The sequence below is a fragment of the Galeopterus variegatus genome, unplaced genomic scaffold (assembly GCF_000696425.1).
Source record: "Galeopterus variegatus unplaced genomic scaffold, G_variegatus-3.0.2 Scaffold327, whole genome shotgun sequence".
NCBI lineage: Eukaryota > Metazoa > Chordata > Mammalia > Dermoptera > Cynocephalidae > Galeopterus > Galeopterus variegatus.
The window spans coordinates 613,687-631,558 of NW_007726438.1; the positions used below are offsets into that span (position 1 = coordinate 613,687).

The 17,872-nt window shown below is 37.0% G+C and overlaps 1 protein-coding gene across 2 annotated transcripts in view; it reads right to left on the minus strand.

Annotated features, from left to right (window-relative positions):
• Positions 1–15,347, minus strand: part of RAB3C (RAB3C, member RAS oncogene family) — a 246,562-nt gene extending 231,215 nt beyond the window's left edge. Inside the window, exon 1 of one of the 2 annotated variants that reach the window (XM_008567538.1) lies at positions 14,222–14,414. In XM_008567538.1, the coding sequence (XP_008565760.1) occupies positions 14,222–14,245 (24 nt within the window). In that variant the 5' untranslated portion in view covers positions 14,246–14,414. Of the gene's footprint in view, positions 1–14,221; positions 14,415–15,199 lie in introns of those variants that run through there. The other variant, XM_008567539.1, reaches the window with a different exon arrangement.
• Between the last annotated feature and the right edge of the window lie 2,525 nt (positions 15,348–17,872).

The window sequence follows — 17,872 nt, forward strand, 5'->3', positions numbered from 1 at the left end:
CTACTTTTCCCCTTTCTCTGCTGGAAGCATGATGACAGTTTTCTCTCATCTTCACTCTGAGGATCTGATAGGGCTCCTGAAGGTAAAATTCACAAAAATGTCAGGGATTCCTCTATGACTGGGTCCCCTGCAGTTCTCTCTAGATTTGTCCACGCTTAACTCCCAGCAATTCATCAGCTATAGCTCAGGTTTTCCTATTTCAGTATTAGTTCACATGGGAGTTTCTGCTCTAAGTTGTGATTCTCTGCATCCACCTGTCTGTCCTCCCATTTTCTTTTTGTTGGTGGGGGGGGCAGTAATTTATCCTGTGATGTCAATTCTCTAGAGAATCTAATAAAAGTTGTTGATTTTCAGTTTGTTCAGCTTTTTTCTTGTGCGAGGATAGGAGTGATGGCTTCTAAGCTCCTTATGTGCAGAACCAGTAGTCATCATCCCTATTTTAAAGTGAAATTAAGAAAATTTGACAGGAAGTTATATGGTCCTTGTTTTGCAATAGGTTATCTTGATTTTTTTCAGCCTGTGGACTGAAGCCTCACAGCCAGGACAAAATGTGTTCCTCAAGAGCTAGCAACATGCAGGCTCAGCTAGTTCATTTTGCCCTTCACCAAACTAAACAGTCCGAAACTTCAACCACAGAGAAGAGTGTAGAAAAAGGTAAGGGAGCTTCTTCTCTTTGTTTCTAGAAAGCTATCATTTCTTTGTTGAGGAGAGACATGACCTAAACTTGTATGTGTATGTGTATGTATATATGCATGTGTGTGTGTGTGTGTGTGTGTGTATAGTATTATAATGGTTTTTAAATCTGCTTTGACACCTGCTGGTGTATACTACTAGAGTATCAAGAAAAAGGAAATGAAATTTATCAAGCCACATAAAAACTGTTCCTATTACTATCGAAGACTGATATTGTCCTCTCAGCCCATACTACAGTTCACTTCCAGTCTGGTCCAATGACACCTGCATTGGAGCTGGGAAGCAGCAGGCTAAAGAGGACACCAAGACCACAGAGAGATTGTAAGCAAGGTCTGCTGAGAAGGAAACTGCAGTGGCTGGGAGAGTCCCCTGACTCTGACAATGCAATCCAGACAACAGCAATGATGCGGGCCTTGGTCCCAGCAGCTCTTGCACGTCCTTACACATGTTGAAGCCAGAGGACCAGTAGTGCAGTCCTGGGATGCTGGTGAGCACCCAGCTACTGAAATGCTGGCCTTATAAATCACAGTGTGAAGAGAGGTAAAAAAATATATACCATTCCACATTCCACCTGTTTTCTAGTAGTTCCGAAATTATGTGCATGCAGACACATCTATGAAAAAGAGCAATCCGCGTTCTTGGTGTGATGTGAGTGTGGGTATAGAGTACACAATCTGGGGTCAGACTCCTTGAGAAGGGATCCCAAGTCTGCAACTTTCTACCTTGCAAATTGTCTAAACTTGGGCAAGGTTTTTTTGGTTTTGTTTTGTTTTGAACTATTCTAAGCTGCAGTTTCCTTATTTGTATAATAGGAATAGTGAGATCATCGAAATAATATTGTCACTGTGTTAAATGCTAAATTAATGCTTCCATCGTTATCTTAGATATTCTCTTTGTGGCACTGAAATGATGTACAGGCCACTTACTTTCTTCCCCAACACTCACCAGTGCTATTCTCTGAAATGAGAATGGTGAGTTTCATAGAGTGTGCTTTCTTTAATTTCCTAACTTCAGAGGGCAAGTGCTTTTAACACCCAACTCTTTCACTATGCAGATATTTATATTTACTGAAATAAACACATTAATTTTTCTCCCTAACTTCAAATATTATGACATGGAACAAAGGGAATTCAACAATATACCTGTCAGGGTAGAAGGTAAGACACTGAGGGATCAGACAGAAGTGTTCTGTGATCTGGAGAGCTATGGGGAGGAGAACATGGCCAAAGACCACATATCCTGTAATGCATCTGTCCTTTGACACTGCCTGCCACTGAGTCACTTCTAAAAAGCTGCTCGACTCATGAAATCTTTGAGTGTGGGCAGAATTTTGTAGAATTGAGAGAGAGCTGAGTTTCATGTCTGGACTAATAAGGAGCAGGATCCAAGCAATACATGATGAGGAAAAATGTGGAAAGGAGCCCCGGGAACTCACAGGACTGTGGGTAAACTGTCTGCACATATGGTCTTGGGTTGGTTTGGGGTGAAGTTTAACTTAACTTCTGATACTGAATGTGGCAAATCATCAAAGTCAACAATATCATTATTTCAAAGTTATAAATCACGAGAGGCTTTTAGTTCTTTATACATGAGGGTACTTCAAAAAGTTTGTGGAAAGTTTCATATTATCTTTTAATTTTATTTTTCCATGAACTTCAAAAAGTGTGTGGAAAATGGAATTAATAGATAATTCAAACTTTTCACAACGTTTGATGGCCCCTCACATCTAAGAGTGTGTGTTATCTGTGTGTGTGTATATATATATATATATAAAATCTTGCATACATGGTAGTTATCAGCATCCTTTAGCCAAACCCTTCTAAAATAATGGTAAAGGGTTTTCATTAAAGCAAAAATCCTTACTGGCAAAGAAGTAGACAGAAGATAATAGCAGAAAAAAGAGGTCAACAAAAGTTTGGGATCTGGGAATGAATGAACTGGAGCAAGCAGAATCCTGAGCCTGCTGCAGTAGCCCACAAGAACACTTGCAGAACCTGGAATGACCTTGGGATTGGAGACGCCAGGTGTCTTGATTATTGGGGACAGGGCTGTCCTGGTTTGCCTGAACTGAGGAGTTTTATGGGATACAACAGAACTTTCACTACTAAAATCAGCAAGCTGGATGGTTGGTCCTAGGCGTGGCTGGGGCAGGCAAACAGGAGGATTAAAAGTTCAAGCTTCACATCCCTTCTAATAGCCAAGCAACCTTTTTCTACATGTACAATTTTGATAAAACAAAATTAAGTACAAAATATTAAAAAAATCATCAAATATTCTTGACAGCCATACTTCCTATATGCAGATGTCAATTTATAAAAATGTAAGGGCCTCTTTCTTAGCAACAAAATGTACAGACTCCTTCAAAACTTTTCTCATGGATATAGGTAAGATATACATAAGCTTTCTCATCATTTCTTGGCAGAAAGAAATACCAGATATCGTGTTCTCAAATACGTATTCTCTCTAGTTGGATACAGTTTTATTCAGAAACACAAAACTGAATCCTTGTAGGGTACACTAGACCCAAGATTCCCAGACATAGGGAACTCCACTCAAATTTTGCATAATTAGAATATTCAGGGTGGAACCGGGAACCTGTCACTTTTGAAGCTTCTCATATGGTTCTTTTGATCAGTCATGTTAGGGAGTCATTGGGTTAAACAAATGTTCACATGCAATCCAGGGCACATGTACACAGTCAAGGTTTCAGGGATATATATATTAACTTTGGGGAAGGTGGCTTAGACTTTCCTCATCAGTCACTTTGTTAAGTAACACACAATTGGACTTATTTCCTCTCACTCCATTAGAAAGCACGGAGAGAAAAATGAGGCCAGTGTCCAATCGAGACTATAAAATGATGAGTATCTTTTACAGGAATATCCGTTCCTGAGAAGAAAATAAAAAGTAAACAGAATAGACATATCCAGTACTATGTGGTATAAGGAAAACCTCTCTTAAAAATACCTAGTTAGTAAAATACTCTAAAAATTCCTACTGGGGGAAAAAGAATCCCCTAAATTTTAATATTGATATACTCTTTTCCAATAAACTTTTATCATTAAATTTTTAAAAAATATTAAACATTTAAAAAATATTAAAATGTTCACAAAAAATGTGAGCCTTCAAAAATGCCTCCAGAGATTTGCTATAAACATTCCTCCCAGATCTTGACATCTCTCCTCCCTTTTTCCATTCATGAGGGTAGGTCATGCGTAGGGACAATCACCCTGTTGTCTGTGTACTTAGGAGACAAAAGGAATATCTAGATCATTCACGAAAAACTTGATATCTTAGCAGTCTACATATTTGCATTTTCAGACTTACAGAGCGATTTTTCTAGTTATAATCATCCCTGATTTTCATTCAAAAGCTACTGCTACTATTATTTACTATAAAGAACAAGCCCACCCATGTACATTTATAAAAGAACATTCATATCCACAGGTGTGCAGTGTTTCTGTTATCCCTTTCATCAGTCCTGCCATTCAAACAGGTGTTCAGTGAATAAAACATTCAAAAGAAAAACTGTCCTTTATTACTAACACTATAGATGAGTGTCACGTGAGAGTTGTAATTTGCCAATTGTTACATAACACATTCTTTCTCCTAGCTCTTTCAGGCTTCTTTATGGCCATTTGAACAGAAATTACGCATCAGTGTTGGCTTGAACGTTTCTCCAGTTGATGAGATTCAGACATGCATTTCAGCCACGGGATGGCTAAAATGTAAGCTCATTTATCTCTGATGGGCTAGAGTTAAATTAAAAGCAGCAGATAAATGACAAGAGACTCACAGCCTCACCTCTTAAGGTTAGATTATAATTTGGGTTTCCAGACATAAAAAGCTGAGGGTGTGGGAGCTAAGTGGCTGTGATTCCATGTTTGTCTCAGTTCACAGGCCAAGTAGACACAGAATGGGACCTTTTAAAGGTTGCTAGACCTATATTCCTAATAACATACCCAATTCAATCATCTTTCTGGAGAGTGCATCTGGGAACTATGACCCTGTCTTTTCCACAAGAGGCCTAAAGACCTAGAATACTCACCCCTATGGTTTCATTGTTTAGTGGGTAGAAAAGGTACTTCATGACCTCAATAGAACTGACAAGACACCTTAATATGAAACATGTTGGTATTGGAAAAGGTATTTTGTTTATGCAGAGATGAGGCTATTAAGGAATATACAAGTTGTCAAAAGAAAGTAATTGTTAAACTATTTTTTTTAACAATCTTGTGTCTTGTTCAAATTTTTAAGTGTCTTGAAACCCTTAATTTTATTAAAAAAAAAACACAAAGAAAATGTATTGTATCACAGAAACAATGACCAACAGAAATATAAATGATCAAAATTAAAATGTAAACATATTTTCCCAAAAAGTCTACAAGGAATTATCAAAGCTCTAATATTATTATTTACATTTTTATATCAACTTTTCTACAAGAAGCTCAGTAAATAAATATGCTTTCTTGGATTCTACACAATTCTATAAATGGGTCCTATTACATTCTCCCAGTACTCAAATATATCATACCAAGAGCTAATATCTATCTTCAGTTGGTAACATAATATGTTTCTAGTGTTAAAGTAGCTGATGTTGACCCTAAACGGAAAAGTAGAATAACTGAAATGAACAATTTCTGGATGGACTTAACAAAAGACCGTAGATAGCAGAAGAAAGATTCACTGAAATTGAAGATAAATCAATAGAAAATATACAGTTTGACAAACAGAAAGAAACAATACAGAAAAATGAACAGAGCCTCAGTAATGTGTGGAACAATGTCAGAACTCCAAACATGCATGTAATTGAAGACTCAGAAGGAAAAAGAAGGGAATAATGGTATATAAAAATACATGAAGATAAAACAACCACATATTTTTCAAATTTGATGAAAATCGTAAACTTACACATCTGAAAAGCTCATTCAGCTCCCTAAGCTGACTAAATATAAAGAAAACTACATCTAGGTATATCATAGTCAAACTGTTAAAATTCAGAGATAGATAGAAAATCTTGAAAACAGAGGGAAAAGTGACATATTACATACAAGGGTACAATAATAGGAACAACACCTGACCTCATATCATAGTGGAGGTCTGTGGACAATGAGACAGCATATTTAAAGTACTGAAAAAAAAATAACAAAAAATGTTATATGAAGCAAATGTCTCATTCAGAAATAAAGGCAAAATAAAAAACAGTGTCAGATAAACAAAAACTGAGAGAATGTGCTGCCAGCAGATCTGTACTACAGGAAATACTAAAGGAAGTGTTCAGTTAAAAGAAAATAATGCCAGATAGAAATTCAACAGGAAGAGCACCAGAAATAATAGTAAATAGGTGGTAGGCAAACATAAATACACACATTTCTTCTCTTAATTAAAAATACACATATTACTGTTTAAAGCTAAAATTATAAAACTGTACATGTATTGGATATTTATAACAAATGCATATGTAAGATATATGACAGAAATCTCATAAATGATGAGGTAAATGAAATTATATCATAGCAAGGTCACTATATTTTATGTGAAACAATACAATATTAAGTCTAAGACTATATAACAAGTTGAAGATGCATATTGTAATCTTTAAAACAAACACTAAAAAAAGCAAAGATAGTTAAAAAGCCAACAGAGGAGTTGAAATACTTCAAAATATTTAATTAAGCAAAAAGAAGGCAGGAAAGAAAAAACAGAGGAAGAAAAAACGAAGAATAAAATATAAGACAAATAGCAAAATGGTAGATTTAAATCCATCTATATTGATAATTGCAATATATGAAAATGAACCAAAATTCCAATTAAAAGGCAGAGACTTTCCAGACTGGATAAAAATGCAAGGCCCAACTGTATACTATATACTGACCATAAGATTCATACTTTATATGAAAGTATGCATTTTATATATATATATATGTATATATATATATATACATATATATATATATGTATATATATATAAAATGAAAACACTATTAAGAAAGCAAGAGTGTCTGTACTAATACCAGACTAAATAAACTTTAAGACAAGGAGTATTGCCAGGAAGACACAAAAATCACAAATGTGTGTGCACCTAATAACAAAGCCTCAAAATATAAGCAAAAATCAAAAGAACTAAAAAGAGAAATGGGCAAACAGATAATCACAGTCGGAAATCTGAAAACCTCTTTCTCAGTAATTGATAGAATAAATAGACCCAAAGATACAGAATATCTTAGCAACACCACACAATATCACGACCTAAGTGATATTGATAAACCACTACACCACAATTGCAGCACATAAGTGCCAATGGAATGTTCATAAAGTTGGACACATGTTGGCCTAAAAAACAAGTCTTAAACATTCCAAAAGATTAAAATCTTAAAGAGTATGTTCTCTAGAGTCAATAGCACTTAATCAGACATCTATATAAATAAAATATCTGGAAAATATTCAAGTATTTGGAAATTAAACATAATTGTAAACTCATGGAATAAACAAACATCACAAGGAAATGAGCAAATCATTTGAAATGAAATATAATACAAATGCTATATTTAGAAATTTGTGAGAGTCAGCTAAAGCGGTACTTAGAGAGAAATTTATGTTTTCAAATGCTTATATTTATTAGAAGAAAAGAAACATTTAAAATTAGTGATCTAAATTTGTACCTTAAGATGCGACATACAGAAACGATTCTACTAAAGTATAAGAAACATGATTACTAAAAAAAAAAAACCCAGCCCAAATCAATAAAATACAAAATAAACAACAGAAAAGTTAACAAAGGCAAAAAGTTGGTTATTTGAAAACATTACTAACATTGATAATCATCTAGTAAGACTGGCAAAAGAGAGGGAGAAAATTCAAATTATCAGTCTTAGGAATGAAGAGGGGATATAACTATAGATCTTAGAGAAATCAAAAGGATAATAAAATATTTTTAAAAACTTTATGTTAATAAATTGGAAAAAATTTGGTGAAAAACATAATTTAACGAAATGGACTCATAATAAAATAGAAAATTATATAAATACATATTCAGTTTTCTATTGCTGCCATAATGGATGTTTAAAACCACACCCATGTATTATTTATTGAGCCAGAAGTCTGGACATATCATGACTCAACTGGGTCCTCTGCTCACTCTGCTCAGGCCCTACAGTGCCACAATCAATGTGCTAGCTGGGCTGGGTTCTTATCTGGAGACTCTAGGGAAAATTCTGCTTCCAAATTTATTCAGGTTGTTGGCATAATTCAGTTGCTTGAGGTTGGAGGACTGACATCCCTGTTTCCTTGACACCTAGCCTTCTTCATCTTCAAGCCAAGAATGCTCCTCCTGTTTTAAAACTCTGACTTCTCCTTCTGCCACATTTCTCTGACTCCAACCAGAGAAAGTTTCCTCCTTTTAAGGGCTCCTGTGATTAGACTGATAATCCAGGTTAATCTCCCTATTTTAAAATCCATAATATTAATTACATCTGTATAGTCTCTTTTTTAATGTAATATAATTTATTCACATGTTCCAGGGTTAGGCCACAGACATATTTGGGGGGCTGTAATGCCTAGCACAATATACTAAAGGGAGATAGATAGATGGACAGATAGAGATAGCTACATAGATGGCAGCAATAGATATATCAGTATATCAAAGCAATTGAATTTGTTAAAAAAGAATTCCACAAGAAAAATTCCAGGCTCCAATGTCTTTATTGGTGAATTCCATTAAACACTTTAAGAACCAAAATACATCATTCTTACATAAGAAAATCATTCAGAAAACAGAAAGGAAAAGAATACTTCTTAGCTTGTTTTAGAAGGCCAGCATAACTACAATATTATAACCTCATAAAGGCATTGAGAAAATGCCCAATATCCATCATGAACTTGAATGCAAAAATACTTAACAAAATATAATCAAACTGAATCTAGCAATATGCAGAAAAGACAATAACTGGGGTTTACTTAAGGAATACCAGATTAACTCAACAATCAATCCATGGAATCCAACAGAGTAAAGTAGATAAACCACACAATCACATCAATAGAAGCAGAAAAAATATTTGCTAAAATTCAACACCTATTTCTATTAAAAACAAATACTCTCAACAAACCAGGAATCAAAAGAAAATTTTTCAGTATGATAAAATATATCTACACCAAAACAAAAAACAAGCAAACAAAAAAAGACCCAAAACCTCAAACCCTACATCTAACCTCATACTTCATGGCAAAAGGCTGAAGGCTTTTCCCCTAAGATTGGGAACAAGATAAGGATGTCTGCTGTCATCACTTCTATTCAACACCATACAGGATGTTTTATCTTGTGCAATAAAGTATGGGAAAAAGAGGGGGTCATTGGAAAGGAAGAAGTAAGCTATCTCTATTTGCAAATGATATTATTGTTTATGTAGAAATTTTTAAGGAATCTAAGAGAACTACTAGAAATAACAAATATGGCAAGGTCTCAGGACACAAGTCACAACAAACAGATCAAAGGAAATGCAGGCTTCACCTAATTAATAACCTGAATTTAATCAAATCCAAAAATTCTGATCAAAAGACACTATTTAAAATATGAATATCCTAGCCACAAACTAGGAGAAAATTATATACATGTGACAAGGGACTAATTTGAAGATTAAATACATCCTGCAACTAAACAGTAAAAGCACAATTTGAAGAAAATTTGACTGTTTCTTATAAAGTTAAATGTACACTTACCCTTTATTCCGGCAATTGTACTTTTAGGCATTTACCCCAAAGAAATAAAAACACATTATTATAAAAAAAGACCAATACAAGTGTATTTATAGCCTTATTCATAGTAACCCTGAACTAGAAATTATCTCCAAGCCCATCAACAGAACAGATTTAAAAAGTATATTATATTGATACAACAGTATAATATTCAGCAACAAAATATAATAAATTGACACATGCAACAACGTGAATGAATCTCACACACACTATGCTGACCAAAATAAGCCAGACTCAAAAGATTACAAACTGTATGTTCTACAGAACTACATAAAGTTCTAGAACAAATGGAACTGCTTTATGCTGAAAAAAAGTAAAAAGTTTATTGTGTAGGTAGATTAACTAGGAAAAAGTAGGAAAGAACTGTTTGGAGTGATTGGAAATGTTCTATATCTTTACAGTGGGGTATGTTACACAAGTATATTTGTCAAAATTCATCAAATTGTCCACATTTGTGCATTTCAGTGTATATAAATATTATCTAAAACAATGTAAATAAACAAATGAAAAAAAAATGGAAGGATCTATATAATTCCAAATAACTCTCAAAGATTTAATCTTCAGAAGCCATAGTATCCTTGGTAATAGGCTGACCTACTAAGATGGTTCCTCCAGAACCTCTGAATCAAATTAATTAATGTAAAAGGGGGAAAATGATGGGACAACCTTTAATCTATACAAGAACATTTTTTCAGGTGGCCCAGCTGTTTGTACTCAGTGAGTTGAGTGTGTAAGAGCAGTCCCAAGAACATCCATTCCTCAGCCTAAAAATATATTTCCTTCTTTCAATATAATGCTCAAGGAAAGAATTTCCAGTTCTAACACAAGCTTAGAGTGGCAGTGGAAAATTGTGGTTACACAATGAGGGATAAATCCACAACTTCTTGGACTGAAACAATGGAAATGGAAAGCCATTCTTATACCACAGAAGTGAATTTTACCGTAGGTTAATTCCCCTTGCTATGCTCCACCTCCCTTTGTGGAAGATACGTAGACACTTGAAAGATTAGCCCAAATGGAGTAGAGGAAAATTCCTTGTTTTTCTCCAAAGTCAAGTAGGGATTTTCCCTGTTTCTATAAGGAATGAGGTCTAAGTTTCTATTTCTCATAAAGATAGAAAGATGATCATTGAGGATGGATATGGCCAGGAATTCAAGAAATGCAAGAATGTCACGTACTTTCCATAGCAAAACGAAACAGTGATATTTAGACTTTTATCCTCTGTAACTTGGTTTTGTGTACAGCATGGCTGAATCCAATACCTATCTGATGGTTTTCACCTCAACTTCATCTTCAGCCTACATCTATATACTTTTTTCAATCCTCATCTTTAGCAAAAGAATCTTTTTTGGCACTCCGCTCCATGTTTTGGGTAGATATTTTTCTTTGAAGTTTCCTAAATAGTCAAATCTGCATTTATGAGATGACCCAGAAAGCTTATGGGTAACAAAACTGAAGAGTAAGCATTTAGTCAGAGATAATGGATTCCACTTTGGCCCTATAAGAGAGTAAGTGAACCTGCAAAAAATTACAAATCCAGGAGACAGAAAGCATGTCATTTTTTAAAACATTAGCCCTTCTCAAACATTTGGTTTGGTTTACACAAATTTATTTTATGAACAAAAGATAGTGCCAATTTTTCCTTCTTCTGAACCAAATGAATGAATCAAATTATATCAATAGTGCCCTTCTTCTTTATACCATATATTTGTGTCCTCTGGGGGAATCCAAAATAACAGAGAAAATAATATGGACGTCTAGACAGAGAAATCTGCAAATATGTAATTCTACTATGTTGAGAAAGTTATTTAATCTTGATAAGATTAAGTTATCCTGCATGTAATTAGGGTAATAGCAACCGCTGGGATTTTAAAATGTATTTATAAACATTTTTGTGATACATATGTTGTTTTACACACACACACACACACACACACACACACACTCACCCACACAAATAATGAGACCTGAATGTAAGGCATGTTGCTGAGCATAGAAAAGGCACAAGATAAAATGGGATTTGTTCAATCTGGCTCCTGAATCAAGTGACAATTTGTTGTCCAGAGTCTTGCCCTCGACCTGAATGTAAGGCATGTTGCTGAGCATAGAAAAGGCACAAGATAAACTGGGATTTGTTCAATCTGGCTCCTGAATCAAGTGACAATTTGTTGTCCAGAGTCTTGCCCTCAAGTCATGAGCACTGCTATTCCTTATTTCATTTGGCCCTCAGGATTTATGCATGCACCAAATGAGAAGTCACAAATGACCATCTCCTGCATCATCACTCGGAACACTTACCAAATGCATTCCTTGTTATTTACTCACAAAAAAGCAAAAAAACCCAAAACAAAAAAACCCACCAAAAAAACACGCAATGCAGATGCCAGAGACTATTTTACATTATTTTAGTAGTTACTATAAAAAATTATTATCCCTTATTTTCTGTCAATGAAGAGAGAAATATTTTTCAGAAAATACGCATACATCAAGGACAACTATCTTGAACAGAATACCACACTACTTATATAGGAAAATCAAATGCTTTTTAAAAAGACTATATAATTTTTTAAAGACTTTTTTGATTTAAGAAAATATAAGTAAATTAGAAAATCAGGAAATATAAATTAAAAAGCTCATTTTGTTTCACATCAACAAATGAACTAAATATTTTAAAAAGGAGAAAAGAATCTCTTAAAATGATGAGGTTTTTCCTGTGACTCATATTCTAGAAAACTAGGTGAAATATATTTGGGACATATATACATTTGGGAATTTAAGTTTTTACATTTAAAAACTCTAGCTCAATGAAAAATACACCTAAATATGAAAATAACTCCACCAACAAGCAAACTAATGTTATTTTACCTAATTTTTATATTAATTCTTTATTAAAGTCCTGGTTAAAATAGGGAATTACAGTACTTACTACATAGTTGGTAGACAAATGAAATAATTTAATATATTAAAAAAAATTTTTTTTAGGCAGCTGGCTGGTTCAGCATCTGAAACCATGACCTTGGGGTTATAAGGCTGCACTCTAACCAAGTGAACTAACCGGCCAGCCCAATTTCAAATATTTTTAAAACATTAATTCCATAAAGTTCTGCAACATTTTAATGACCTTCCTGGACATTCTAAGCAACTCTTGTAAGAAAATAAAAACCAATATACAATTCAGTTAATTTTTTAGTAATTTATTTTGACAGAAAGATTTCAGAGTATATATATAAAGTTGACTCTAAATACTAACAATCTACTTTATTATTTATTTACTTTTTAGTTTTAAAAATATTTTTATTGTATAAATTCAAGGTGCACAACGTAATGTTTTGATATACATAGCAAAGTGTAACAATCTACTTCTAAAGTCTACTGTCAATGTTTACTTATAATCAAATATGATTAATTTAGCCAGTGGGTCCCTGGCAGTACCTCCAGCAATGGAAAATTTTCATAAGCCAATATATCTTGATTGCAACAGCCTGTACTTTTATTGTCTGTCCAGGTTCTTTTCACATGAGGTCTATAGTGAAAAGCTAAATCACAAACAGAGGTATTAGAAGACACACAATAGGGCCACTGTTCCCTGGAACAAATCGAATTTTCAATAAGTCAAAAGGTAATATGAGGGCTTCCATTATATAATCCTTCAACAGACAATTAAATTCTATAGATTTTGCATTTAACAGTCCAACCAGTGCATCTTAATATACATAAACCATAAAATAAAAGTAAATCAAAACATATGTTTGAAGTCCTTGACTAATGAAGAATCCAGTTGGAAAATGTTTAAGCTCAAATTAATGTCAAATATTTATATTATTGGGTTTGGCAGCAGAGGTGGGTTCTCATGAGAGATAGCACATTCTAAATGGTGTGTTCTATTCTGTTTTCAACTCCATTCATAAAATGCCTTTCTGTTACGCAATGGGATCACTTGGCTCGGTTAATGAACACAGGCTGATGTTTAGCGTTAACCGATTACACATAAAAATGGGAAACATCACTCATCTTTACTTAAAAACAAAACTTAAGCGAGATGTTTAGACAGAGGCACTTTTGCACCAGGGTGGTTTGCATTTCTCAAAAACAGCAAATCTAATAGTGACTGAAATGGGAAATTAGACATACAACCCACAGACAAACCACACAGGAAAGCTCAGAGGGGTTTTCCGAAACGGAGTAAACCGGTTATGTGAACAGCAATAAAGGGCTGGCGTAGCTCTGGGATAAGCCAAGCCCCAACGTGTTTGCTATTTTCCTTGGATACTGGGACCCTAACTGACAAAAAGAGGACTTTGAGGCCCCTAACACTGGCTTCCCCTTTCTTAATGTGCCCTTAACCAAGCGGAATTTGCTGTCTCCTGACTCCAGTGGAGACCTCGAAACCCCGAACCTGACTGTTCTACCTTAAATCGCTGACTCTGCACCGCGATCACAAACCTGGAAAGCCAGGAGGGCAGATCAATGGCAACACGAGATTGCCTGTTCTTCTGACTTTTGTTTGCTCGGGTTTTCATTTTAGACAGACCTCTGTTCCTCCTTAAGGAGCCTGGAAAGATAACGAGTACCCCTATCCCTTAACAAGACAGCCCCAGTCACAGCCACACGGAGGGCAGAGCAACCCAACTCCGTCCCCAGGACCCAATCACACAGCCGCATCTCCACGAGTGGCCGCCTAGACCTTCCTTTAGGTCGAGCACAGTTTGTGCCTGGAGCAAGGGGAAAAGCATCTCTCTCAATTCCCCCCGAGGCCAGTCTTCCTTTATCAACCCACCTGCATGGGAGCTTCGTGTCTCATTGTTGGCAAGTGTCCTTTCTCTCTGGCTAGGACAGCGCTGGCCCGGGCGCCCGTTCAAGCGTGCACAGCCCGCGCGCCCCACGCTCCACACTCTGCACTCCCGGGGTTCGCTAACCGGCTCCAACATCAGCACCGGAGCTGTCCTCTCCTGGCGCCGCACACGCGTACTAGCCGGGAGCCCCGCGCGCTCCTGGGAGTTGTAGTCTCGCCCTGCGGGCCTTCTCGGCAAACGGGCGAGCCGTGAACTACATCTCCCGGCAAGGAAGCAAGCAGTTAAACAGGCTCGCTCCTTCGGTCGGACTCGGCCGCGGAGCCTCCCTTTTCCTCCTTTGGAATCGCTCTTGGCCGTTACGTCTCAGCTTTCCTAACCCTTTTCCTCGCAAAGCGCAGGCGACAGTGACCCAGCTCATCTCAGCTGGAGATTTTTCTTCCTACTATCGCCTTCGGGAGCAGATTGTGATTTCCCGGTTAGGGAGCACAGTGCTAATTTCCAATGCAAACCAAGCCCAAGCTGCGTTCTGGTACTCTCCGCCCTACTCCTCTCCATCCCGAATCAGGAAAGTTTAAACATTTCCACAGTTAGAGTACGGTGGTTTTACAATCTTATTCAACAAACGCTTGGGAGAAAGACAATGAACGGCACACACCTAAGGAAAGTGGTTTGCCCGCATAATTGCATTGAAAAGGCGCGCGCGACAACACACACACTCGCACGCACCCCAAAGTCTGTGGAAAGCGAGATTTCCCGCTGAGTGCGCCGCGAGCTCCCTTCCCTGCTTACCTTTCCGTACAGGGGGAGAAAGACAATGAATGGCACACACCTAAGGAAAGTGGTTTGCCCGCATAATTGCCTTGAAAAGGCGCGCGCGACAACACACACACTCGCACGCACCCCAAAGTCTGTGAAAGCGAGATTTCCCGCTGAGTGCGCCGCGAGCTCCCTTCCCTGCTTACCTTTCCGTACAGCTCCATCGCAACTCGAGGTCTGGAAATGCTCAAGTCCTCCGGCTACAAGGCTACGAACGAGATGAGGGTCTTACGCAGGAAGCGGGGCTACACTGAAAAGGCACAATGGAAGGGGTGGGGGTGGCGGCTGGCGGAGGGAGAAATGAGGGACGTGAGGAGGGTGGCTGATTTAGACGGATGGCTTCTTTCTTCTGGAGGGGAAGCGTGGAGTCTTCAAGCGGCAGCTGCAGGGAAAGGGCTGCAAGTCTCTCAGGAAGTGCCGGGAGCGCGACGGCGCCGGGCAGCCCCTCCCCAGGCCCTTGGCGAGGCACCTTCCACCGTCATTAGCGCGCACACAGCCGCTGGCCGCGCACTGCGGAGCGGACAGGGCACTGGGTTACTGACCCAACGCGAGACAGAAAACGAACACATTCGTCACCAGAGCCCAGAAGCACCGTCACGGAATGAGGTGGGAAACCTCTAAGAAGTTACCCTGTCCTTTCTTTAACACAAATCATTCCTTATGTTAGAATCGTACACCTCCCAGACTAGATCGAAAAACGGTGTTGGAATCTTCGAACTGTACTTTTGTTATACTTATCCTTTCCTATCAGTTGACTGATATGTATATGATTATCCAGTTCTCCGTACCTATCTAGCGACATCCCTCTCCTCCTAAGAGTAGACCTTGATCATCCGGTAATGATCCCTGCCTCCTTATGAGGTCAACATTTTTATTTTGGAGGCAGAGTGGAAAAGGGATGATCACGATACTGACAAGGACACATGGAAAAGACGACTTGAATTAGCTTTAAACTTCACTGCGTTCGACAAAGCAGAAGGGAGGGTTATCTGAAACTTAAATGTACTTGAAAATCTCTTGGGGAGGAGCTGGTGTTAAAATTCATATTCTCAAGCCATGTATAGAGATTCTGATTCACCGGATCTGATCAGAGGTTCGGGAATTATCGTCGTAAGCAAACATCCCAGCAATTCTGATTCAAGTGGTTCCTTTGGCATACTTTGGGAAACACTGACGAAAGAATTTATATGTAAGACTTTTTCAAAGATAAAAACCTAAAAAAAAGTCACGGTATAAACTCGATAATGCAACAGCCATGTACTGGGAACTTAACCATATTCAAACTGTACTACTCCTTTCAGATTTTTTAGATATCTATGATCTGTCTTTAAATCATATAATTAGTGAAAATGTAATGCGATATCACCTAGGTAAATAGTTTTTGTAACTACTCGGAAAATGTAAGAATGCTCAACTCATAATTGAGGGTTATGCGATGGTTAGAGATATCTCGTTTAAATTAGCTAAAAACAAATAAAATTAAAAGGGAAAAGGGAATCTAGTATCAATATATTTCACGGTAGCAGCTTATCAGAAGTCAGACTTCAGCAAATTTTTTTATTGACATATCTAAGGGTGCATCTCTCTACAATTTTTTTCAAGAGATATGAGCAAAATAATACTGACACTTAAATGTATAAAATTTATAAAATTGTTTGGCATTTAATAATATTTGCACAGCTGCTTAGAGCCTGTCTTTCTTCAGAACAATTTCCTGTAACTTTTGGACTATTAACACCTTCTGAAATTCTCAGAATTCAAAGAGTTCGATATAGAACATATTTAAATATTACAAATATTTAACTTAAAAATTTACTGTTCTTTGGGATGTTTATCCCTTCTTAACATTTCACTAAAATGATATATGAGGGTACTTCAACAACTCTGTAGAAAAATAGAATTTAAAGGTCATATGAATCTCTCCATGAACTTTCTGAAGTACTCTTGTATGCCTTCAGTTTTTTAGTATGCCTTTTATTTGTGGAAGAGCCCATGAAAATTGAATATAAAAAGCTAGAGTTATGAAAGGTTTTTGGGAACTTAGTTCTGTCCTCTTATAATGCCTTAGTTGAGTATTTAAGTGGGTAGAGGAGGGGATAAAGCAGGTCAGGAGTCAGTTAAACAAACAATAGTGTTCTGAAGCTGACCATCTACCTAAAGTCAGAGCAGGAGCACTTTAGCTTTGCTTGAAATCAGGCTACCATCTGTGAATGAATTTCATTCCTGACATCACCAAATGGCTGCTGGAGCTCCAGCTCTTGCAGCCACACTGCAGCCAAGAGGAAGGAGGAAAGAATGCAGGAAGGTATTGCCCCATCCATTTACGTACACCACTGCTCTTATATTTCAGTGCCTAAAACTTAATCTCACGACCATACCTGTTACAAGGGAGGCTGGAAAAATGTCTTAACAAAATGAGTGACCATGTGCCCAGGTGAAAATCAGAAACTCTGCTTCAAGGAAGAAGGGAAGAGCAGGTGTTGGGCGACAGCTGGCAGTCTGCCACAAGACATCAGGGGGACTTGCAAGGTAAAGCTGGCTGCTTTTTATCCCCTTTGCAATTGTACTGAAATGTGAATGTCTAATTATCTAAAAATGTACCTATTCCCAGAGATTTCTGTAATTTAACAAAACTCAAAGTCTTAAAATCAAGGAGTTACCCAAAAGTTGGAATATTATGGCCAATCTTGAGGAAACAGAGAAAGAGAAAAGCCTTCTCCACTTACACATGAACCTTGGATTAGGAATTGTTATTAAAACGGAAGAATACAGTTAATAAAAAGAAAAGGGGCCACCAGTGAATGTCAAGGAATATATGA